This window comes from Humulus lupulus, chromosome 8 (assembly GCF_963169125.1).
Source record: "Humulus lupulus chromosome 8, drHumLupu1.1, whole genome shotgun sequence".
Lineage (NCBI taxonomy): Eukaryota > Viridiplantae > Streptophyta > Magnoliopsida > Rosales > Cannabaceae > Humulus > Humulus lupulus.
Window position 1 is genome coordinate 154,150,364 of NC_084800.1, and position 26,869 is coordinate 154,177,232.

At 35.2% G+C, this 26,869-nt stretch overlaps 1 protein-coding gene and 1 pseudogene across 1 annotated transcript in view; one reads left to right on the forward strand and one right to left on the reverse strand.

Annotated features, from left to right (window-relative positions):
- LOC133796174 (1-aminocyclopropane-1-carboxylate oxidase homolog 11-like) overlaps nt 1-21,726 on the reverse strand; it is a 41,137-nt gene extending 19,411 nt beyond the window's left edge. Inside the window, exon 1 of the mRNA XM_062233655.1 lies at nt 21,469-21,726. Coding sequence (XP_062089639.1) covers nt 21,469-21,726 — 258 coding nt within the window. The remainder of the gene's footprint in view (nt 1-21,468) is intronic.
- A 695-nt stretch (nt 21,727-22,421) lies between these two features.
- On the forward strand, nt 22,422-23,109 carry LOC133796175 (alpha-amylase-like; annotated as a pseudogene).
- The last annotated feature ends 3,760 nt before the right edge of the window (nt 23,110-26,869 follow it).

Consider the following 26,869-nt stretch of genomic DNA (forward strand, 5'->3'; position numbering starts at 1 on the left):
TGTTATCTACGACTACAGTACCCCTAGGGCGGCTATCATGGTAATCCAGCATGAGCTGGTCGACACAGTGGAGCAGGGTTGTATCCAAGTCCGGATCACTTCGGTAACATTGGACGAGCTGTCTGGGATTGAACCTAGCTAGCCTGGGGTCGGCAGTGGCCCAATCTAAATTCCTAAACATATAAGGGTTACCTTGGCCAGAAGGACCCGCGGCTGCTCCGGACCGGATCCTCTCCTCGTCCATTCTCTGGGCGACCTCCAACGCCCGCTTCCTGTTCCTCACGAGGGGAACCTCATCCTCCTCATCTTCATCCCCCGCGACCTCCTCCATGATGATAGGCCTAGTATCGCGAGCTGGGGGAAGCGCCCGGGGCCTCCTCAAGTTTAGAGTCTAGCCTGGGGAGATCAGCTTACAAGCCACCATCGTCTCGTCTGTCACGAGCTGACGATAGTCTTTTTCACTGGGGGGCAAGCCCGCCAGTGTCTCGTACTGGGCCCCGAGGGTCACAGATTTCTCTCTCCTCGCGAAGAAAGCTGCAAAATTATCCTAAGTCAGAAGCGGATAAAAGGGAAGTTAAATGATACTTAACTCACGAGCTAAGGTTGAAAGGCACTTACGAGGACGATTGAAGTAGTGGAGCTCGCAGTTTCGGAACCCCGTCGACATACAGAATTGATCATTAAAGTCGTTGGGGTGGCTGGGCAGCTCGATGACCGCAGCCGTGTTGGGGAACCGGGCTAAGTAATATAACCCATCGCCTCGCCCCCGCTGCTCCGGGCTAGCCTTGAGGCAGAAAAAATACAAAATGTGTGCAGGAATGGGGACCTCCCACTCCTGTTTCAAGAATAAATATCTTAACCCCGCCAACAGCCGATAAGAGTTGGGGGGAGCTAGAATGGGGCCAACCTCACGTAATTGAGGAAATCAGTGAAGTACTGATCCAACGGGAGGAAGGCCTCCGCCTTAAAATGCTCGTCGCTCCAGGCCGAGAATGCCTCATCAAGCGGCGCGCAGCTCTGCTCGCCCTCTGCGGGAGGTTGGGCAATCACGGATTCTCTCCTCAGCTCAATCTTGTGGGAGAGGAAGATCTTGTTTATCTTCGCCTAGTAGGTTATCTTTGAGACGATCCTCTCCGCCTCAAAGAACGCGTCAAGGGCCACCTCGAGCTCCTGTTCCACCGCTGGCCCGAAGTTGGGGATCGGGGAATCGACCATCACCTCATTTCCTTTGTTCTGTTGCGAGGACGAGCTGCCAGCAGTCTTTTTTGAAACATTCTTCTTGGGTGCCATCTGGTCGCCTAGCGAACAAAAGAAAAAGATTTCATAAAAGGCGACCTAAGTATGGGGAAGAATCAAGAGTGTCCTTTGCACTAGCTGAGGTAAGCCCAGCCCGTGGAGAGTGAGACCACGCGGTTCTGTGAACACGCGCCTGTGCTCCCAACAGATCCCCGATTACTCGGAATTCGTGTGTCAGGAGGGTCAGGATAGAATTTTTCCTTGGGGGGAAAGTTTCAGTAGGCAAGGAAGGCAAAACCGCCTGTGAAGCGTGTCCCCTAAGCTACCCGGTTTTGCACCCAAAAATACTGAATACTCTAAACCAACATATCGAAAATCCTACCCAGAAATTTTCCCCAAAAAACGCACCTTATAAACCATGCTCCTAAACGGTTTTCTACTGCAAAGATACCCTAACCTAAAAGGCTTTCACCCTTCATTCCCACAAAACCCAGCAAACCCTTGCATGCGGCTACAGTAAATTTTTACCTAAGCTACAGTGAAAAATAATTTCAAAGCATGCACAGTCAGGAGATTTACAGAGTGTTTGGCTGGGAAGTGGATGAAGGTATCGCCTGGGTTGGGGCTTCGTCGGAGTAGTTGGTTCCAAGGCTTCGAAGGAGTCTTTGTGCCTGAACTTCTTGAGCGTTAGGAATGGCGGTCGGGAAGAAGAGGGTTTTTTCTTTTGAAGATGAAGAGAGAAGAAGAGGAAAATTTATGAAAGATTTCAAATGAAAGGGTCATGCGTAAGGTGGTCACCCCTTTTATATTCATGAAGGGTCACGTGAAGAGGGCCGTTGGATTTCCCTAATGTGGGATCCAAGGCCCTCCACTCGAAAGGCGAAACGACGGCTTGGTATAGGCTAGGCCATTAAATGCGGTTCTCGGAAGACGTATCGTCACCAACCACGATGTTCCACATATTCGGCGCCTGCGTAGATTGTGGAATATGAAGAGTTATTGGGGAAGCCTAAAAGCCCCAACTATGGCCCTATGCGACGTCGTGCACCATGAGCAGGGGCTTAGGGGGCAGATGTACGCCCTGATTTTCCCACGGGCTGATTAGCGAGCTGAGATACGGCCTAATCACGACTACCACGTGAACATCCCCAAGACCGGAGCTGCCATCGTAAGGTCCTACCTCCTTAGCTCGAGGTAACCTAAGGGTTCGCCAAGATTTCTTAAGGACTGAGCCTGGAATCTGAAGGCCAAAGGTCGAGGGAAGCATCCAGCTCGTGGTACGAGGTGGAGTTGGAGGCTGTGACCTTTTATAAAGTCAATCACGCAAGGTAAACGTGCATATATCAGACATCACGTGTCTGATATACCCCTGACTTCTCAAACACGTAGCAGGAACGTGCGTATTCAAACACCCACATCTGGTTTGGGCCGTGTGGCCCATTATCCCCTTACCTATTGATTTGACCACACTTATGTGTCAGGTTTAGGAATTAATAATGAATGTCTCAGATTGACATGATAGGTAAGGAGGTCACGCGATGACCTTCTTACCAACTCCCAGGTGCCTTCTCCTATAAATATGGAGACCCTGGGAGTTATAAGGGGTTGGATTCGATATTGTAAGAAAGACCCTGTAAAAGAATACCCAGTATATAGCAATAATACTGACTAGTGGAGTAGAAGGATTTTAACCTTTGAACCACTTAAAAAACGTATTTTGAGTCACCATTTCATTTCTAAGATCATCTATCTATTTTGGTTCAACAAAAGCACTAATCCCTTTCTCTTCTTTTCTTAATTACCTATTGGCGAAGAACCGCGTCAACAATCATCACACCCCTGTAATTAAAATGTGGACCCACATGCATGCATTTAACCGTTGGGGTTTTATGCCCTAATTAAAACCAAAATTCTTTGTAATCTCATTTTATTATCAATAAAAGAATAGAAATCATTTTTTGACTTGGTCAATCACTTTGCTCACATGTTTTATTTTCATGGTTATTTGTTTAATATAAACTTCTATTAAATCCAGAGCATATAGCAAATCTTATTTAAAGTGATGTAATCATAGTGGAATATAAATATGATTATATGTTCAAAATAAGTTAGTCCTAAGATTAGTCAGTGCACCGGATTTACATTGACTTCCCAATCTACGATATGATCTACTTACGCATTATAGTGTTATGTTCTTTCCAGAACATTAGCAAAGTAGATAAGATCGGATGTATTTGTTACATCGGACTAGACCGATATTGACAGTTGATAAAATAAGTAAACATACCGTAATTATCTATTCTAGTCATATCATATAGTTGACCATAGGTCAATTCAATCTCAATTCTGAGTGGTTAGTATTCTAACTGATTGTATTATTTGAGTTCTTGGACTTGTTCGTTACCAGCTTACCCTACGGACTAGCCCATACTTACATCTTGGGAACTCGGTAGTATAATTGAGTGGGAGTGTTAATCATAGATATGAACATCTATAGCTTCTGATGAAGAAGTGAAACGATGGTTTCCTTTTAGTTTGGTTCAAGGTGTTAAATGATAGAGATCTCATTTCAGTAATTAAATTAGTTTACTGAAATATCATTTACAAGGAACTAAGTGTTTTAAGGATAAAATACAATGAGGGGTAAAACGGTATTTTAGTCCTATCTCATTCTAGACCGTCTATAGAGGATTGAGTGACAATAATGGTTGTAACAATGGATAATTAATAGCGTATCTATATTTGTTATAGAGCGTTCTATGAATTCAAGATTGCAATTCTCAGTCTATAGTGGAGTCACAAGGAATTAATAAGTTAGTAAATTTATTTGTTAGATTTATGATAACTTATTGGAGCTTGAATTCATAGGCCCATGGTCCCCATTGTACCTTGGATTAAATCATCTAGATAGTCTCAATTAATTGATTTAATTATTAATTAGAATTATCAAAGTTGACCAGGTCAATTTTGGATAGTTTCACAGAGTTGTGTAATTTTGAGAAGAAAAGAGAAATTATGGCAGATTTATTAATTAAGATAAATTGGTATTTAAATTAATAAATAAATTTAAATCAAGGTTCAAATTATAAATAATTAATTTGATAAAGGATTTAAATAATTATTTATTTAATTAAATCAATATAAAATAATACAGGCCTTGATTTTAAGTCCAACGAGCTTATAATCAAATGGGAAATTTCACGGGCCTATAGCCCATGATAATTTCGACCTAGGGCTTCAAAATGGCTATTATTTTATTGATTTTTTAATTAAATTAAATGGCCTAATTGATTCTATAAAAGGAGTGCTTAGAGAGAAGTCAAAACATAAGTTTGATAAGTCATAAGTCAGATTTTCTGATAGTTTTAGATTCTCTCTAAACACAAGTCCTTTTCTAAACCTCTTTGTTATTTTCTCTTCTTCTCTCTATATCTATCTCATGTGTTGAAAATTTCACACACTAGTCTAGGTGGTTCTAAGGATACATTGGAAGATTGTGAAGAAAATAGAAGATCGGTTCAGTTTCTTGATAATACTCTGCGACACAAGAGTTAGAGAAACTGAAGGAAGGACTCTTAATTCCGCTGCGTATACTGTAAGTATTATATTATTTGTTTCTCTTGAATTCAATTTTAGAAACATGTTTTAGGCTATCTCGTATTAATTTGTTTAATATTATATATACATGAAAATAAATAAAGATCATGTATAAGCTAATCCAACAATTGGCCTCAGAGCCTTTGGTAATATTTATTTTCATGCATGAACATGTTTAAAATTGGATTATCTGATATGTTTGAATAATTGGATGGTTTTTCATGTTTTTATGAACATATATATTTTATGTGAATTTTAGCAATTTTTAGATTATTTTGGTTTGTTTTCTATGCTATTAATTTTTATATATGCTTTATTTTGAGTAAGACATGTTAAAAATTAATTAGAAAATGGTTTTGGTTTGAAAAATTGCTCAAAAAAAAATTTTGTGAAAAATTTGGCCTGGCTCCCATGCGCACGCGCGCCCACGCACACGAGCACGATGAATAGTACCACGGGTACTATTCATCCAATTTTTATTTTTTCAAAAACATTTTTTTTAAATTAAAATTTGTAGAAATAAATTATTTATAATAAAAACCAAAAATATATTTTTTGTTCATCATTTAATTTTTTTTAAATAAAGATATTTTTGTTAGTTTGGATTTAAATAATTAGATATTTTCTACAAACATTCAAATTCAAATTTAAAAATAGACTAACAACTTAATTTTAAATCTTTTAATATATTAAATATTAGAATTATGATATTAGATATTTAAGATATTTTCATTTAAATTCTTGATTTTGTTTTATTAAATCTTTATTTGAAAATATAAATATCTTTTTATTCTATAATTTTTTTAATATTTAAATTATTTGAAATTTGAACATTGTGAGTTAGATATTTTTATGTATATTTGAATTTGTTTAACTATTTGAGATATTTTAGGGTTGTTATAACTATTTATATTTTATTTTTTTTAATAGTTAAAATATTAGCTAATAGTTATAACAACACAAGATATTTTGAAAAATAGTTAAGATATTGATTTTAAAATTTAAAATTGGTTAAATTTTTAAAAATATCATTTTTTTCAGCCAATTAATAATTTTTTTTAATAGGATTTAAATTAACTTTGGTTAATTGTTGATAAATCCTATTTAAATTAAATTAATATTTTTTTATCAAATTAACCTAAAACCAAGTTGATTGTTGATAAATGAAATTTAAATTAACTATTGTTAATTATTGATAAATTTCATTTAAATTGACTTATTTTTTGTAAAAAATTTAATTAATTTGAATTTTTTTGATAAATTCTAGATAATTAATTGTGGTATTTTTGCAAATGAAATAAATTGTGGTATTTTTGCATAAATTCATAGAATTGCTCATATAGTAACATGATTAGTCCCATCCAATTATAACATGTCTGTGTTGCACTATATATGGTATTTTTGCAATTGGGCTTAGATGAATATAGTGGCCCATATGTTTGTTAGATATATGGTATTTTGCCAAATAAAATATTCATAAAATTATAGGTTTTATTTGGGCCCATTAGAAAATGTAAAGTTTATATTCCTCTCTTGTAGGTAATTCCACTTGTGAATGCCTATTTGCTTTGCATGACTATAGTGGGCCTAATCAATTAATAACAATTAATAAAACGAAGATTTAAATTCCTGTCTTTTGGACCTTGTATGAAAGATAAGGGGCCTTTGTAGTGGGAACGACATACTGGACCCAGCCCTCATCCATACAAGCCCAATTGTTAAGGCTCATTTACCTGAGTTTGAATTAAATGTATAGGTTCATTATATTAGTTAAATCTAAATATTGATTAGCAATAAATTAATTCTAAATTAATTGAATTTATTTCAATGTGACACTTTAGAATTAATAAGAAATTATAGGACTTTGGTTTTAAAAATTTTAATCAGTTTAATTTTTTTTTGGAAAAACCATAGTCATTAATTTTCTAAAAATAAATAATAAAAATACTATTTTTAATTTTATAATGAGCTTATTTTAAGAATTTTATTCGATCTCCACCGTTGGTTTAACATAGTCAATAGCTTAATAGGGCCTCGAGGCGCTTTGATTCGTCCCCCTACGGAAGGTGTTCATTAGCTATTTTGACAAGGTTAGATTTCGAAAGATAGATAATTATAGGTCAAATTCTACTAGACTCACCCCTACGGTGACTACTAGGACTAAATCTATGATTATTGAAACCGTGGGTCTAGCTCATAAAATAAGAGATTTTGTTTTCTTATTTTGATCGAATAGTAGGTTGTTAATAGTGGTGTCCATTATTAAATGAGTTTACAACTCTATTTAACTAGTGGTATTTTTGACTCTCGCCAACCGGGACAAGGATATCATAGATTAGTTAAAAACCTAAAGAAATAGAGATATGATTGTTGTTGGTATTTTTTCTCATATCTTACATATTTTTGGTATATGTTGTGCTATTTCTTGAAATTTGTGTGAATAGAAGTTTTATTGAGCAAATGTGATTGATTTCTATTTTATTGATAATTTGTAGTTTTAAGTTAAGTAGTGTCTACTCCCATCCTTTCTCAACTTTCGATGGAGAAACTCACCGGAGAAAACTTCCATAATTGGAAGCAGAATATCAACATAAAGTTGATTGGTGACAACTCCGAGTTCGTCATGATTGATGAATCCCCAAAACGAGCATCGTCTCTGCACGTTCTTGATAGCGTCGTAAATGATTTGATAACACCGACTCCACACGTACGTGATGGAACCGTGAATTCTCGGATGGAACCGTGTCTGCACATTCGTGCTCAACTCAACTATGGTCTGACGCAGCTCATGAACGAGCTTCAGATTATTGAACCTGTCATGGGTGGACCTAGTAAAGGAGGTGAAAATAAGACTACTGATGTTGCTGCTCATCTAGCTAAGGCTGAAGCTAACCAAGCTTCGTCTTCGAAAGCTGGAAAAAAAGAGGAAAGGTGGACAAATAAACAACCCCAAGCCTGCAAAGGCTGCAAAGACGAGTGTACAACCACGTGCACAGATGCCTAAGGGGAAGAAAATGAAAAACAAAGGTAATGATTATAGTTCATTTATCTTGGAAACATGTGTTTTAGAGAATGATAAATCCATTTGGATTATTGATTCTGAATCTACAAACATGTTTGTAACTCTTTACAGCTTCTTGAATCGTGGGAGGAAGTGAACGAAGGCGGCTTAAAGCTTAGAGTTGGGAACGGAGCGTTCGTTGCAGTCCAAGCTAGAGGAAGAGCTCGTCTGAAGTTTGGAAATAAATTTTTAATTTTAAAAGATGTATTTTTTATTCCGGATTTTAGTAGAAATTTAATTTCAGTTTCCATGTTGCAATTAGAACGATTTGTTATGACTTTCACAAGTTTTAATATATCTATTTCTTTCAATGGATCACAATTGTGTATTGCATATTTGGAAAACGGGCTTTATATTCTGCGACCTAACGAACCCCTTGCTCTTAACAATGATTTATTCAAAGTAGCTAAACCTAGGAACAATAAATGTCAAAAGACCGATAATAATAATATGACGTATTTATGGCACTTGAGACTAGGTCACATTGGCTATGATAGGATTCAAAGACTTACAAAGGATGGACCTTTGAGGGAACTCACCTTAGGTGAATTACCTGTCTGTGAATCTTGTCTAGAAGGCAAACTGACCAAGCGTCCATTCTCTGCAAAGGGTGATAGGGCCAAAGAACCACTTGGTCTTGTGCATTCAGATGTTTGTGGACCTTTGAATATACAAGCTAGGGGTGGTTTTGAGTATTTTGTCACTTTCATTGACAATTACTCTATATACTCATGTCTTTACCTTATGCATAGGAATTCAGAAACATTTTCAAAGTTTCAGGAATTCCTAGCAATGGCTCATAACCAATTAGGTAAAAGGTTAAAGATCTTGCGATCTGATAGGGGTGGAGAATATTTGGATATGCAGTTCCAAGATCATTTAACTGAACTTGGGATTTTATCACAACTTACTGCCCCAGGTACTTCGCAACAAAATGGTGTAGTGGAACGCCGAAACAGAACTTTATTGGAAATGGTTAGGTGCATGCTTTGTTACTCAACTCTACCAACTTCGTTCTGGGGACATGCAATTGAAACCACAAATGATATTCTCAATGGCGTGCCGTCAAATTCAATCCCCAAAATACCTTTAGAACGTCGGAATGGTCGTGAACCTAGTTTATGCCATTATAGAATCTGGGGGTGTCCCGCTCGCGTCCTGAGGAAAAAGGAGGGAAAGCTAGAACCGCGAACTGAAGTTTGCATGTTTGTTGGCTATCCTAAAGGTACTCGGGGTGGACTTTTCTATAGTCATTCAGAAAAGAAAGTGTTTACTTATAAAAATGCTACTTTTATGGAAAATGACTATGTCCAGAACTTTAAACCTCGCAGCAAAGTAGTTTTAGAGGAGATGGTTAAAGAATTGACTCCAACCAATGTTCCATTGTCATCAACGCGAGTTGATGATGAAATTCCCACTCTTCATGTACAACCGACGCAAGTCGATTTAAATGAATAAAATACCACTGTTCCTGAGCAAACAGTCACGGAGCCTCGTCGTAGTGGGAGGGTTTCTAGAAACCCAGTTCGCTATGGTTTGGATGGTGAAACCAATATGGTTGTTGGTGACACTAGTGATGATGATCCTGTTGGAAAAACTCATTGCGGGATCTTTATTTATTTTCATGCAATTTACATATTATCAAACAAACATGCAAATTCCTAGAACATGCTCCTATGAAATTGATACAAATACAGAGTAAATTAAAAACTTACATTACGCAGCGGAACTAGAACAACTCCATCATTCAATCTCTCTAACCCTTGATTCCTTTCTGTAGCAGAGTATTATGAAGAGATTGAACAAGATCAGCAACACAGTCTTCCTCACCAAGCCTTTGATCAACCTAGAACTAGTGTGGGCTGATTCTCAACACATGAGATAGAGATCTAGAAAAGAAGAAGAGATTGTGGCTAAGAAAGGATTAGAGTGTCTAGGTTTTCACTTACCCAAATCAACTGAGACTGACTTGCTTTTTTTTTTTAAAACCCTAGATATCATATTCCTTATATAGGCAACTTAATGAGATTTATTTAAATTTAAATTAATTAAAAATAATAAACAAAAATAAAAGCCTTGGGCTGCCATAAATGGACTTGGGCCCAATCTCTTTGTTTTGAATTTAAATCCCAACTGGGCCTAAATTCAAAACCTTTTATTTTTTATTTTTTAATTAATTAATTAAATCCTTATTCAAATTAACTAATTATAATTTGAAACTTGATTTAATATTATTTATTTATATTGATACCAATTTATCAATATTAATAAATTTACCCAAAGATTCTCTTTTATTCTCTAAATCTCATATCTCTGTAAATTTTCCAAAATTGACCTAGTCAACTTTAAAAATCCTAATTGATAATTAAATCAATTAATTGAAACATTCTAGATGATTTACTCAAAGGTGATGCGGGGACCATGGATCCATGAAATCAAGCTCCAACAAGTTACCGTGAATTTATTTACGAATAATTTCACTACCTTATTAATTCCTCGTGACTCTACTATAGACTCGGAATTGAACTCTTGAATTCATAGAACGTATTTTCAAAACCATAAATACGTTATCCATTGTTATAACCATTACAATCAGTCAATCCTCTATCGATGGCTTACTAACGAGCTAGGTGCAAATTACCGTTTTACCCCTCATCAGTATTTTATCCTCAACTCCCACTAAATTCCTTATAAATGATATTTCCGTGAACTTTATTACAGAAATGAGATCTCAATCATTTAACCTTTTGAACAAAGCAATTAAGGAAATCATCTTTTCACTTCTCATACAGAAGTTATAGATTTCGTATCTATGAATAATACTCTCACTAAATTACACTAATAAATCTCTGAGATGTAAGTATGGGCTAGACCGTAGGGTAAGCTGGTAACGAATAAGTCAAAAGATTTACATAATATAATTAGCAGAATATTATCACTCAGAATTAAGATTGACTTAACATATGGTCAACGTTGTGACATTGATTAGATTTGATAACAACGATACTTATTTATCAATCGATAATCAATATTGGTCCTAGTTCGATGTAACTAAATACATCTGATCTTATCTACTTGGTCGATGCCTTGGGCAAGACATCACACCCTGAATGTGTAAGTAGATCATATCGTAGATTTCCAAATCAGTGAAAATTCAATGCACTGATCTAATCTTAGGACTCGCTCTTTTGAACATATAATTACAACTATAATCCACTGTGACCTAGTCACTATAATTGTAACTATCCATATGTTCGGGATTTTATAAATGTTTGTATTATTTCAATAATCATGTAATAAAACAAGCAAGCAACACGGTTGTCAAACTAAATGATTTCTACTACTTTTATTGACAATATGAAATCGTGCTACATGTCCAACATGGTTTTATAAGGGCATAAAACCCAACAGATCCATTGTCTTTCAAACAGGCAATGGCTAGCCCTGGAAAGGAACTATGGCTCGAAGCCATGAAACAGGAAATGGAGTCTATGTACTCAAATTCCGTCTGGGATCTTGTGGAAACACCTAGTGACTTTAGGGCCATTGGGTGCAAGTGGATCTACAAGAAGAAACGAGGTGTTGATGGAAATATCGAGACTTATAAAGCTCGATTAGTGGCAAAGGGTTATACCCAAAGAGAAGGCGTGGACTATGAGGAAACTTTTAGTCCGGTAGCCATGCTCAAATCCATTCGCATCCTCCTATCCATAGCAGCCGCTCTCGACTATGAGATTTGGAAAATGGACGTCAAGACATCTTTTCTTAATGGAAAGCTTGACGAGGTCATTTATATGGATCAGCCAGAAGGATTTAAAGTATCTGGACAAGAAGGAAAAGTTTGTAAGTTAAATAGGTCCATCTATGGACTTAAGCAAGCTTCTCGTTCCTGGAATCTTAGGTTTGATGAAATAATCAAAACCTATGGCTTTGAACAAAATATTGATGAGCCCTGTGTTTACCAACTGAAGGCAAATCAAATAGTGGTATTCCTGGTTCTTTATGTAGATGATATCTTACTCATTGGAAACAATGTTAAGAAATTATCAGATGTGAAGAATTGGCTGAGCACTCAATTCCAGATGAAGGATTTGGGTGAAGCAAGTTATGTTCTAGGTATCCAGATCATCAGGGATAGAAAGAACAAACTTTTAGCTCTATCTCAAGCAGCTTACATTGATAAAGTGCTTGAACGTTTCTCAATGACAAATTCCAAGAAAGGGCGTCTACCGTCCCGCCATGGAATTCATCTTTCAAAGAAGCAGTCTCCCCAGACTCCTGAAGAGGAAGATGCAATGAGAAAAGTTCCTTACGCATCTGCAGTTGGAAGTCTGATGTATGCCATGTTGTGTACCGGAACATCTGCTATGCAGTGGGAGTAGTGAGCAGGTATCAGTCAAACCCAGGACCGGAACATTGGATAGCAGTTAAGCATATCCTGAAGTATTTGAGACGGACTAGGGATTATATGTTAGTCTACAAGGGTGGTGTTCTGAACCCTGTAGGCTACACCGATTCAGATTTTCAGACTGATGTCGATGACAGAAAGTCTACTTCTGGAATGGTGTTTACTCTTGGGGGTGGAGTTGTGATTTGGAGAAGCGTAAAGCAGTCTGCAATCTCAGATGCCACCATGGAGGCTGAGTACATAGCTGCGTCAGAAGCAGCTAAGGAAATAGTCTGGCTAAAGAAGTTCTATTCGAATCTTGGTGTTATTCCAGAAATGGATAAACCGCTTGTGTTGTTTTGTGACAATACAGGAGCGATAGCCTACTCGAAAGAACCTCGAAGTCACAAGAGGAGTAAGCATATAGAAAGGAAGTATCACATTATTCGAGAATATGTGGCCAGGGGAGATGTGAAGGTTATTAAGATTGCAACTGAAGACAATCTTGCGGATCCGTTTACAAAGACACTACCAGAAGCTACATTTGAAAAGCATATCAAGGAAATGGGATTAGTATAATTAAGGCATTAGTTTAAATTAGTGCAAGTGGGAGTTTGTTGGGGTTTTATGCCCTAATTAAAACCAAAATTCTTTGTAATCTCATTTTATTATCAATAAAAGAATAGAAATCATTTTTTGACTTGGTCAATCACTTTGCTCACATGTTTTATTTTCATGGTTATTTGTTTAATATAAACTTCTATTAAATCCAGAGCATATAGCAAATCTTATTTATAGTGATGTAATCACAGTGGAATATAACTATGATTATATGTTCAAAATAAGTTAGTCTTAAGATTAGTCAGTGCACCGGATTTACATTGACTTCCCAATCTACGATATGATCTACTTACGCATTATAGTGTTATGTTCATTCCAGAACATTAGCAAAGTAGATAAAATCGGATGTATTTGTTACATCGGACTGGACCGATATTGACAGTTGATAAGATAAGTAAACATACCGTTATTATCTATTCTAGTCATATCATATAGTTGACCATCGGTCAATTCAATCTCAATTCTGAGTGGTTAGTATTCTAACTGATTGTATTATTTGAGTTCTTTGACTTGTTCGTTACCAGCTTACCCTACGGACTAGCCCATACTTACATCTTGGGAACTCGGTAGTATAATTGAGTGGGAGTGTTAATCATAGATATGAACATCTATAGCTTCTGATGAAGAAGTGAAACGATGGTTTCCTTTTAGTTTGGTTCAAGGTGTTAAATGATAGAGATCTCATTTCAATAATTAAATTAGTTTACTGAAATATCATTTACAAGGAACTAAGTGTTTTAAGGATAAAATACAATGAGGGGTAAAACGGTATTTTAGACCTATCTCATTGTAGACCGTCTATAGAGGATTGAGTGACAATTATGGTTGTAACAATGGATAATTAATAGTGTATCTATATTTGTTATAGAGCGTTCTATGAATTCAAGAGTGCAATTCCGAGTCTATAGTGGAGTCACGAGGAATTAATAAGTTAGTAAATTTATTTGTTAGATTTATGATAACTTATTGGAGCTTGATTTCATAGGCCCATGATCCCCATTGTACCTTGGATAAAATCATCTAGATAGTCTCAATTAATTGATTTAATTATCAATTAGAATTATCAAAGTTGACCAGGTCAATTTTGGATAGTTTCACAGAGTTTTGTAATTTTGAGAAGAAAAGAGAAATTATGGAAGATTTATTAATTAAGATAAATTGGTATCTAAATTAATAAATAAATTTAAATCAAGGTTCAAATTATAAATAATTAATTTGATAAAGGATTTAAATAATTATTTATTTAATTAAATCAATATAAAATAATACAAGCCTTGATTTTAAGTCCAACGGGCTTATAATCAAATGGGAAATTTCACGGGCCTATAGCCCATGATAATTTCGACCTAGGGCTTCAAAATGGCTATTAATTTATTGATTTTTTAATTAAATTAAATGGCCTAATTGAGTCTATAAAAGGAGTGCTTAGAGAGAAGTCAAAACATACGTTTGATAAGTCACAAGTCAGATTTTCTTATAGTTTTAGATTCTCTTTAAACACAAGTCATTTTCTAAACCTCTTTGTTATTTTCTCTTCTTCTCTATATATCTATCTCATGTGTTGAGAATCGCCCACACTAGTCTAGGTGGTTCTAAGGATACATTGGAAGATTGTGAAGAAAATAGAAGATCGGTTCAGTTTCTTGATAATACTCTGCGACACAAGAGTTAGAGAAACTGAAGGAAGGACTCTTAATTCCGCTGCGTATACTGTAAGTATTATATTATTTGTTTCTCTTGAATTCAATTTTAGAAACATGTTTTAGGCTATCTCGTATTAATTTGTTTAATATTAGATATACATGAAAATAAATAAAGATCTTGTATAAGCTAATCCAACATTAACATCATATTATAATATAATTCATATTAACATGCATTCTATTAATTAATGGCATAATTAAACAATTATGGCCCTCCCAGCCTACTAATGCCGCCATTAAACCACATCAAAGAATTCGGGGCATTACAGGCTAGCACTAGTGCCACAGCCTATGGAATTTTTAACCCCACACCCCAAGGAGGGGCCTGCTGCCTCAGTTCTCGGAGCTCATCTTCCGTTCACTAAAGTCTTGCTTCCATTTCGACAAACATCTGTTGCCAACTCTGTGGGGCAGGTGGAGGGTCCTGGACTTGGTTGTCATCTTCGACCATATTGTCGCGGAGTCTAATCTATCATCGAGGCATAACTTCAATATGCCTACAATCAATGATGCAACATATCAGACATGATAACAGATCCACACAATATACACATAACATAAACACCTAGCAATCAAAGGGGCCGTGCCCTAGCATCATATATATACAGGCATATTCATCATGCTTTATCTATAATATCCAGGCAAACAAGGAAACTCAGACAAGCAATTAAATATATAATTCACTTAATACCAACCAACCCTGAGTCAAGCTTGTCTCTCGCAGCGAGCATACATGTTCGGTCGATCTACAGGAACCATAAACCTTGGCACACTCTAATACCAAGTTGTAATGCCCTACTACCTTAGAGTCATTACCATGTGATTTATAAATGTGACATTAGCTCACTAATCGAGGTTTTAGGTTGAAAAGTGTGATTAAATCGAAATAAAGACTCATTTGATGAACGTTAATTATAAAAGATTTGGACATTCATTAAAATCATAAAAGTTATACATCGAGATCCCAAAATACTATTTCAAAAATGTATTACAGCTCAAAATTTATGATACAATTGACTTAAGCAACAAAACCAACCATTACAGTATATTCCTCAAAACAACCCCGGTCGTGGCAGCCAGGTAAGCCGAACATGTACACGCCGCTCCACACTTTCCAACTCATAGTTGTTCGACCTTTCCCTTACCCTTACCTGCACCATAGAGCACCCGTGAGTTGAGGCCCAGCAAGAAAACTCAACACATAGCATATCACAATTCAATTTAGTAATAAAAAACTTAAATAGATAGCGGTACCAGGCACTGGTTCACGGTCTTCACCGAGCGGGTGAGTACAGCACCCTTAGAGGGTCTTACCCTAGCGGCCTGCATTTAGCATGCTTAATGCCAATCCCAGCCTTTGTCATTCCCAGCCTTTGTCGTTCATTCATAATCATGCACAACATAGCATAACATTTACAGGTATTCACACACATGTTAAACACAAATAATAGGGCCATGCCCTTCTCTATGGGTACAAACAGTTTTCTTACTTGTGTTTCGAGTTGGTTCCTCCTTCTTTACTATTGGGCAGTCTTTCTTGAGGTGTCCCACCACCTCGTATAGATAGCAATCTTTAGCCCGACATTCACCCAAATGGCGCTTCCTGCACCTCATGCATTCTGGGTAACTCCTCCATGTCTCACTGCCTCCCTAGCGGCCACCCTGAGCACCTCGACCCCTCCTATTACGACCAACAGTGGTCGAAGTGTCAGGGGCCTTCCTCTTCAGATCACTGGGACCTTCACCCCTACCAAAACCTGTGGATAGAGCACTGTCCTGCGGACATCTCATCTCGCAGTGTTCTCCCTCCAGATCTTGTTTTATGCCTTCCTCATCGGTAAGAGCCTTCTCAACAGCCTGGGCGTAAGTCGTCTGCCCAGGTACTGAAGTAATCCTCACATCCCAGGCTATCATAGTATCGAGTCCTCAAACAAACCTATCATGTCTTGCCCCATCTGTAGGCACAAAGTCTGATGCAAACTTTGCCAGCCTATCAAACTTTAGGGCATACTTTGTAACTGTCATGTTTCCCTGTACCAATTCTGTGAATTCATTTACCTTTGCGACCCTGATGGCAACATTGTAACACTTCTGGTTGAATAGATCCCTGAACCCATACGGGCAAAGTAGAAATATCCCTGGTATGTGGTGCCACTTCCCACCAAATATGGGAATCCTCTCTTAGCATATAGGTGGCACAGGCCACCCTGTCATTACCTTCCACCCTCATGAAATCCTAGATGGAAGTGATCATACTCATCCACTGTTTAGCCTTCAGTGGATTTGGTCTTCCCTCAAAGGTTGGACGATGTTGTCTCCTGAACCGCTCAAACAGTGGCTCCCACCTGTTCCCAACCTCAGGTGTCTGTACTACTAGTGTCAAAACAGGTGGGATAATAGGTGCAGCACTCCCTGATGGAGCTTGCTGTCTCAAGAGATGAATTTTCTCTTCTTGATTTTGTAACCGAGCTTGCATATCTGCAAGTATCTGCTACCAGTTCTCAGGGACTGGCGGAGGGTTCTGGCCCTAATCATCATCTCTAGCCTAAGACCAGGTGTCGGCTAGCCGTATAGATCGCCTTGGATGCATAGCTATCAAAGTTTATCTGCAATCAACGACTCGGCGGTCAGGCAATGATGAGAGGTTAACAATTATTCCATAGTTCACCGTAGAAACTCAACCAATCTCAAGCAATCAAGATGCAAACAATTATTCAAATATTCATTTACATGTAACAGCAATGCTAATAAGCATGCCTCATTATCATCACACAGCAGTCAAGGGCCAGGCCCTATCAGTATCTCATGCTCCCTATTAATCACACAGATTAAAACATTTATATTTCATTCAAACATTTAAACATTTAAATATATAATCACACATACACAATTACCAAACCCTGAGTCGAGCTTGTCTTTAGCGGCGAGTGTACATGTCCAGCCAGTCTTCAGGAACCCTTAAACCTAGACGGCTTTGATACTAAGTTGTAATGCCCTGGATAACCAAGATGGTTACACTGTGTAGTTAAAATAGTGCAGGTTTTGCTAATCAAGTCCTTTGGACAAAAATGTGAACCGAAAGACAATAACCAAGTTAAGGTTAAAAAATTGTAATCATAAATGGTTAATTTCCATTAAAATAGATGTTTGGTACATGGGATCCCAAAAACAGGGTTTAAGAGAAAAATTTACAATTTTCAAAAGTTATATACAACCAATGGCCATTCTAATTGCAAAATACAAGTTTAAGGATTTTGTCTGTGTACTTTTCCTCGGTCAGGCCAGGCCGCGCTCAGTACGCTTACCGTTGGCCCCGGCTCCCTTAGGCCGATCATTCTTGTATATCATAACAATCTACAAACACATAGTACAAGCAACAAATAACTGTGAATCTCAGTCCCGCTCACTACCACTCAAGGGTGCAGTTTTCTTACCTTGAATTTCGAGCGGAGGATATAGAATGGTCCCGAGCACGATCTTCTGTCCTGAGCCTTGGTGATAAATCTAGCCACAGTGGCAAATGGGTGATCACCAAGTTCTAATCCAAATAAATACTTAGGAGACTAAAACTAGCCTTCGGGACCTCAATTTCTACTAAATTGGGTAGTAGAAAATTATCCTGAGTGCCTAGGTTCGAGTCCCCAAGCCTCAACAATTCTAGAAACTAACATAAGGCAAAAAACCCCAGGCGGGCCGCGACCTGACCCTAAGGGTCGCGGAGCGCCCCCAAGTCAGAGGCTAAATCCTTAAGCCTCTGGGGGAGGCGGACCGCGACCTGCCCCCTAGGGTTGCGGCACGCCTACAAATCAGAGAGCCACCTAGGGCCATCTGGGCATGCAGGCCGCGGAGCCCCAGAGGTGGGTCGCAGCGCGCCCCTACAAACCCAAATTTTCTGGGTTTTCTCCTCTTTCTTCTCAGCCAAAAGCCTCAAAAATTCCACCAAACCTCCAACCAAACACAAAACCAAATCCATAATATTTATTACCACAACCTAAATATCATAACTAAACTTGTAGAAACTTCATACTCTTATAAAACACCCAAAATCAATCCAAATCCAGCTAACAGAACCAGACCTCATACAAACTTAACCTTTAACATAACTCAACATAATTTAGAGGTTCCAGTCTAAATTTCTTCACTCAAGTGGCAGCCTAATTCCTTAACAAATTTCTCTAAGTAATCCCAGCTGAATTCCCTGGTTTGGTGCGTGAATTCCTCAAGATTTCCCCACAGAATTTCCCTAAGCTTGATCACCTTAACCCTCCTATGTTTTTCCTTCAACTTCCAAGCACAAGTGAGAGAGAGAGAAACCGTGAGATGGAGAGAGAGCTGAGAGTATTCCACCACTTTCTAACTATTCCTAAGAGTGAAACTGAATATATCTCTTGTTTAAACAAAAGACAATTATGCCCCTTTAAACCTATAATCTTCTAAGGGTACTAAGGGGTAAAATGGTCATTCCACTCCCGGTTCCTGCTAATTCCTCAAGTGTTCCTAACATTCACCAATTAATCCTGTCGAGTCCATTTAATTTCCAAATACTTATTCAATATCTATAAATCCCAAAATATCCTCTAAATTCCCAAAAATACCCCTAGGCTCCCCCCGAGTATTCGCTAATCTGCTCACTAAGATCGTCTCGAGCCATATACTGTAAATATATCCACATAATAATGTGGTCTCAACAATTTATCACATATAATCACATTTATGACAAAATTAAAAATATGCCCTTATAAGCTATAAAGGGCCCACATGCATATCTAATACTCGTAAACATGCATATCACATATTCATATAATCATATTAATCATGCATACCACATAGTCACACATTTAACTATTTAAACATTCATATATACCAATTATGCCCTCCTGGCACGCTAATCAAGGCCCTAAGCCTCATTAGCAATTTTGGATCGTTACAGCTCTCTTTTGGGGAACACGGGCCGCGACGCGCTCCATTTGAGTCGTGGCGTCTGGACGTTTTCAGAGGCTCCCAAGCCTCCTTGTTCATATGGGCCGTGACTCGAGCCCCAAAACACAAAAATTCCATGCATTTTCACTACGTTTTCCTCAGCCAAACTTACCAATTCGCACTCAGTTTAGCCCCTCTACCCAGAATTAAACCTAGAATTCATATCAATGTAACCTAATCAGCATAAATACCTCAAAAGCTAACCCTTAGCCTTCCCAAAATCCAGAATCAGACTTATGGTTTGACCTCAACAAAGCTTGAAAATCACAGCAGGAAACTTAATAATTCAGTACCAGAAATTCTTACCTCAATTCATAATTTGACCTGAGCTAACTCCAATCACTACATGCTTCAAATTTCTCCAACCTTTAGCTAGTTTTCCAAAGAATTCCTCAAGGTTCCCACATACACCAAAGGGGAGAGAAAGAGAGCAAGATAACGTGGGAGAGAGAGAGAGAGAGATTAGCTTGAGAGAGTTTTTTTTTCTTCTGCCTTCTATTTCTAGTCAGTTCTAGCATCCTAGGCCAAACCAAGTCTATCCCCCAACTGTAAAATGATCAATCTATCCCCAAGACCAATCCTAGCTTTCTAATACCACCAAGGGCAAAATCGTCATTTGCGCCATTCCCGCTAATTTCTCGAGTACTCCTATAAATCCCCAATTAATCTCGGCATACCCAAATAATCACTAAATAACTACCTGTTATCCGATAAATCCCGAACACACACCAAATTCCCAAAATACCCCTAGGCTCATCCCGAGCCAGGTATTCGACCCCATTGTAACTATTTCGCTACTTCTCTCCCTAGGATCGTCTCAGATCAAACATCGCAAGTAAATCTCCACAATACTGTGGTTGCATTCATAACACACACATGAGTACAATTATGCCCTCAACGGGCTAAAATTAAAATTATTCCCCTATTAACCAAAATGGGCTCATATGCATATTTAATTCACTTAAACATGCATTTCTAATCACATAATCATTTAATCCACGTAATAACATAACTAAATCAATTATTGTCCTCCCGACACGCTAATCAAGACACTAAGTCTTATTAGTGGATTGGGACGTTACAACATGTAAGCACAAAGATGACAAACACATAGTATATAGACATGGAGAACTCCAGATCTGAAATCTCTCTCTCTCTCTGTTTCTTGCCGCATAGCTACTTTTGTTAGCAAATGATGAGATCGTATTGATAATCATAAATTTTCATATATTCCAAATTTAAAAATCTATTTTTAATTAATAAGAACCTTATTTTTTGAATTTTTCAAATAGTGTGTTATGATAAATTATAATTTTGAATTCCCAACCACCAATCTATGTATTCTATTAACATTTAAAAATTTTAAAGAATAAATTTATTGAATTTTTCTTATAATTTTGAAATTAATTGGTAATCTTTATCATTAGTAGTAATTTAATCTTGAAAACCTTCTTATTGCGGAATGATCATTACTAAATAGAGGAATTTACATGAAATATGGGAAAATTCAATAAAATTTGATATATATGGCTTTTTTTGTGTGTGCATTTTTTTATGGCTTTTTTTGTTGTTTTCCTTTTTTATGGGTTTTGTTTTCCCATATTTATCAAAATATTGTTTCTGTATCCCATATTTTTTTGTATAAGTTTATTTATTCCATATGGGCATTTTTGTGAGGGAATTTCTGTCTTTTTTATTATTATTATTATTTTGGTAAACATTTTTGTAAGAAAAGTTTAATTCAGTAGTTGTTTATTATGCATTTATGTGAATTTTTGTGAGGTTTTTTCAGTCATTTTAAGTATTTTTTTTATTATTATTATATTTTTTTTTTGAAATTTTTGTGGATTCGAGTAGTCTCGAGTATAAAGCTCTTTCTTCACCTCAGTTTCTTGGTCAAAAAATCGCCGAACACCTTCTTTCATCTCCTTCAAAACACTTTCAGGGATTCCATGGTTGATAATTTGGAAGAAGCCACTACTCTCTGAAGCTTTTCCTATCTTCTCAACGATCTTCTTTCGTCGAACATCGTCTTTGTCAAGACCTTCAAGGTCTATAACTGGAATACTGATCGGTACAGTAGTTTCTCCTGAAACTGAACATATATTGAAAAATACGTGGAATCTCAGTGATGCTAGCATCGACAAGTCCTTTGACACCAGCTTTTGTTTCGTCGAAAGGTTTAAGCTCAGCTGCTCTATCAAGTTCTCTTATATTGGCAGATTATATACTAGATATTGACCACTTTGGTCAACCTTAGTTGTTAGGAAGAAAATGACAAAAAATTTGGATCAACCACTTTGGTATCGATTCTTGTAACTATCACTACTTTAAGTTGATTATAATTATAGTGATGGCTTTTGCATTTATGTGAATTGTAGTTGTGTTTTTTTTTTTTGTTAAACTGTTTTTTTTTTTTTTACCTGGTTACATGTGGATTCTGTTTGTTTTATTTTTGTATGGTTGTGTATCTAGTTTCTTGTAGATTTGTAGTTAATTTGCATAATGTTCAATTCTGTTTTGTGTTTGTTTTATTGTTATTGTTGTGTTTTTTTTGTTGTTAAACTGTTTTATTTTTTTTTGTACCTGGTTACATGTGTACCTGGTTATATGTGTACCTGGTTACATTTGTACCTGGTTACTTTGCAGATAACAGTGGAATATTTTGCTTAATGAGTTTGTAACTGGTTTCCTTAGTGAATGAATTGTTTTTTTTTATATGTATATTTCAACCATACAAAGTTAAATACATATAAGTAGTTTTATAAATGTAAAGTACTTATCAATTTTTCATGTTTATATTTTTTGAAATTGGTTACATGTTTAATTGTTTTTTTTAAGAGCTTTTAGAGACAAAGGAATAAAAAGCATAGCAAACATAGTCATAAACCACAGAACAGCCGAGAAGCAAGACCAAAGAGGAAAATGGTCTATCTTCGAAGGTGGTACCCCAGATGACCGCCTTGATTGGGGTCCTTCCTTTATTTGCAGCGATGACATAGAGTACTCCGATGGCATTGGAAACCCCGACACTGGAGAATCGTTCGTACCTGCTCCTGATATCGACCACGTCAACCCGCGAGTTCAGAAGGAGTTCTCGGAGTGGATGAATTGGATGAAATCTGAGATTGGATTTTTCGGGTGGCGGTTCGATATGGTCACGGGCTACGCCCCAAAATTCACCAAGATCTACATGGAGCAAACTACGCCGGAGTTTGCGGTGGGAGAGAAGTGGGATGCGGTCGGGAAAGAACAAGACTGGGTCACGGCAGCAGGTGGGGTTGTCAAAGGCATTTGATTTCACGACGAGGGGAGTGTTGCGTGGAGCAGTACTGCAAGGGGAGCTGTCGCGGTTGAAAGATTCAAACGGGAAGCCTCCAGGTTTGATCGGAATAATGCCGGAAAATGCAATGACATTCATTGATAATCACGACACTGCTAAGTCCACAGAACAAGTTTTCCCACATGAGAAAGTCATGTTGGGTTATGAATATGAAGTTGTGATCGGAAAAAATGGTCGATGAATTGTTGTACACGGACAAAAAATTTCTTGATTGACAGTGGGTGAAATCTTTTTATTGATCGAAAATTATGGGAATCTGGTTGTTTAGTTTATGGGAATTCCATATTTATATTTTTGTATTAACCGTGTATTACCATATTTGGCTTAATTATTTTTTTGTCCATATATATTTAAAGTTTAGTTAAGATTCCCATATTTATGTTAAGTTCTCTAATAAATAACTTATTCTCAGCCCTAATCTAATATTTACTTAATGACTTGTCAATTATTAATTATTTTAAATAGTAGATATTGATTTTGTTATTTTTGAAAAAAAATATATTCTATTCCTTAATGAGATACTTGGTCAATAAGAAAATATCTTTATTATTAATTTTTTAATACACAAGTCCGAAAATATCTCACTTTTATACAATTTAGACATTTATAATGGAGAAAAATAAAAATACCTAAAATAACAACAACAATAATAATCATAATAATATTTTTTTTCAACAAATGTTTTTTCTTTCTCATTTATGAATTATAATTCCATTAATAATTTCTTGACTCAATTTGGATCAATTTATTATAGCTCATATTGGTAGGTTTAATTTTCTTTTCTTTTAATGAGAGTTTTTGTTTGATGTTAATATTTAATTAATTTTTTTTTAAATAAAAAAGATAACAACATGAAGAAAAAAATTGGCCCTAAGGAAAAACAAAACTTCCATTATTGAGCGTTCATAAGAAAAAAAAAAGCTTCCATTAATATAGATTATTTAAAAAGAAAATATAATATATATCACGTTTCTCTTGATAAGTGATATTCAATAAATAAATTTTGAAACAAAAATAATTAATGACAAATTATATAAAGGGAAATTTTCAATGGACATAGTAAAATGATTGATAATAAAAAAAATGTATAATTAAACCACACAAAAGTGTTAGTGATAAAGAATCTAATATTTAATCTTGAGTAGTGATTAAAATTTGGGTGAAATTTTGATTTTTTGTCTTCTTCTATTTCTTACTTTGAACAAAAAAACAATTTCAACAATGGATCAGTTAAGTAAAATATATGTATTTATTATGAAATCTTAATTTTCTAAGCATATCATTTTCAAAAGAATGTCAATTTCGAAAGATACTGTAATTCTAATTGATTCGATCATCATCAATTTTCCAAAGAATGTCAATTTCCAAAAACATACAATTCGAATTTAATGCAAAAAGAAAAAAAAATCTTGGCAAATAAAAAACATTTGGTAATTTGGTAAGCATCCATAAGTAGTGATCATTGAGACATTATGTATATGTCTAAGTGTAATGGGTATGTCAATCTACCGAATTAATTTATACTTTTCAATTACTATGGGACGTTTGGTAAAATTTTTGTTTTTGAATTTTTTAAACACAAAAATAGAAATATTATTTATTTTTGTTTCTTTATTTTTAAAAAATAAAAATATGTTTGGTAACTATTTTTGTTTTTTGTTTTTAAAAACAAAAAATAATAAACGTGTTTGATAACTTTTATTTTTATTTTTTATTTAATGATATGATGTATTGATTTGAAGAAGAGAATGAAAAATTGAAAACTGTTTAAAAAAAATTTGAAAGTAAAAAAATTTTATTTTCAAAATTTTAATTAAAATTTATAAAAAATAATAAATAAAAAATAGAGTTGCCAAACACATTTTATATTTAATTGTCAAATTTTTAATTACTTAAATAAAAAACTATTTTTTTAAGTGTTACCAAACAACACCTATGATATCTCTCTCTTAACGGCCACAATTCCCGTGTTTAGATTGGAATTTTCCTATAAAATTTGAAAAAAAGTTGTACTTTTGTAAGATTTTGTCATAAAAGCTATGAATATGAAAATAGGGGCATAGTGCAAAATGATCCTTAATGATGTGTGAAAGAAAATAAATGTCCATGTTTTTAATTTTGTAGTAAAATAGCCCAATCATCTCATTAATATCACATATTACCAAATATGTCTTTTAACAAATTACTATTTTGTTCTAAATATTTTAATATTATGGTATATGTATATTAGTATTGTTTAATTAGTTTTTATTTTAAAGTTATTTTGATTTTTTTTCGTTTTTTATAGGTTGTTGAATAATATACCATACTACAAAGTATATATACTGAGTTAAAAAATAATATATCATCAAAACATACAAAATTATTACTAAAAAATGTATATACTATGCTAACAAAGTTATATACTACTATTAAAATGTATATACTATGATACAATATTTTATATTACCACTATGTATAATAAAATAGAAACTAAATATCAAAAAAAAAAATTATATACTATATCACAAAAAATATATACACTAATTGGAAAATAATATACCAACAACCTATAAAAAAACTTAAAAAATCAATATAAATTTAAAACTAATTAAACAAAACTAATATACATATACCACTATATTAAAGTCATACAGTCCTAAATAAATAAATAAATAAATAAATTATAAAAATAACATTTTAGATAATCAACAATATAAATGAATTATTTCTCTATAATTTTAAAAATAATGACATTAACTTGTTGATGCATTTATTTTAGACCATTTTCTATAAAATATCGTTGGCAAAACTGGGCAGGGCAACTACAATTCATAAGAAGACCGAAAAAGCATAAGGCCTGATGGGCCTCCAAACAGTTGAAACAAGTTCTAAAAGGACGACAACAACAACGGAACTCATTCAACCTTCTTTCCTTCAATTGCTTTTATAAATAATTATATACATATTCCACCTAATATTATTACTGATTTCAAGTTTTGACAACAATTCGATTCAAACTTCTAGGGAGCCTAAATAATCTTTATTATTATCATTATTATACTTTATTTGGAAGACATGCAATGACATCTCTTTAAAATTTGCATCTGTATGTACTTTTCTTTGGGTCCACCGTCCACCCCTATAAATTCCTCAATGAACCCCAAAGCCCATTGACCATCCAACCATACATCACTTTTTCTTGTCCATTTTAACAAAAACAAACGACAAGCCTAAAAAGAAGAATCTCATGTCCATTTTCTCCCACAGTAGCTCACACAATCAATATCTAACAACCACGTAATGAATTTAAAAGATAGATAAGTTCAATATATGCCCATGTCCTCAACATGTTTAGAAATTTGTTGAGATATATATGAATAATGAATATATATTCTGGTGTAATTGAGTCAACTCAATGCGGTTTAGTAGAGTCTGCTTTAGAGCCCCAACAAAAAGAACAATAAGAAAAATAAATAGAAAAAAAGGGTGAGAATGACCATAGAGAAGACAAATTAAAAATACAAAACGAAAATTTGACTAGAACCCATAATTAGTGACAAGACATAAAATGAATCCAAAGCTAATTAAGCACTTAAGCTATCCCTTTGAATTATTGTTATTTTTTTACTATTAATTATTTTTGGTGGGTTTGAAATTTTGTGTTTTATACTGATACTGTATTGTCGTACTAGCTAGTGCATATGACATAATTTGAGTTGGAATGTATGGTGCATGTGACTATGAGCAATGTAAAATGAAAAATTGGACATTCTTAAAATTATTATTGAAACATTTGGAAAGACTATAGTTAATAAAAATAAGACATGATAAAAAATAAACTGTTATCTATTTGAATTTTTTTAGGCGAATCTTCTCATAAATACCTTGAACATAATTTTAAATAAATTTATTTTTAATATTACCAAATATTTCTATTTTAATTACATTGAAAATAAATT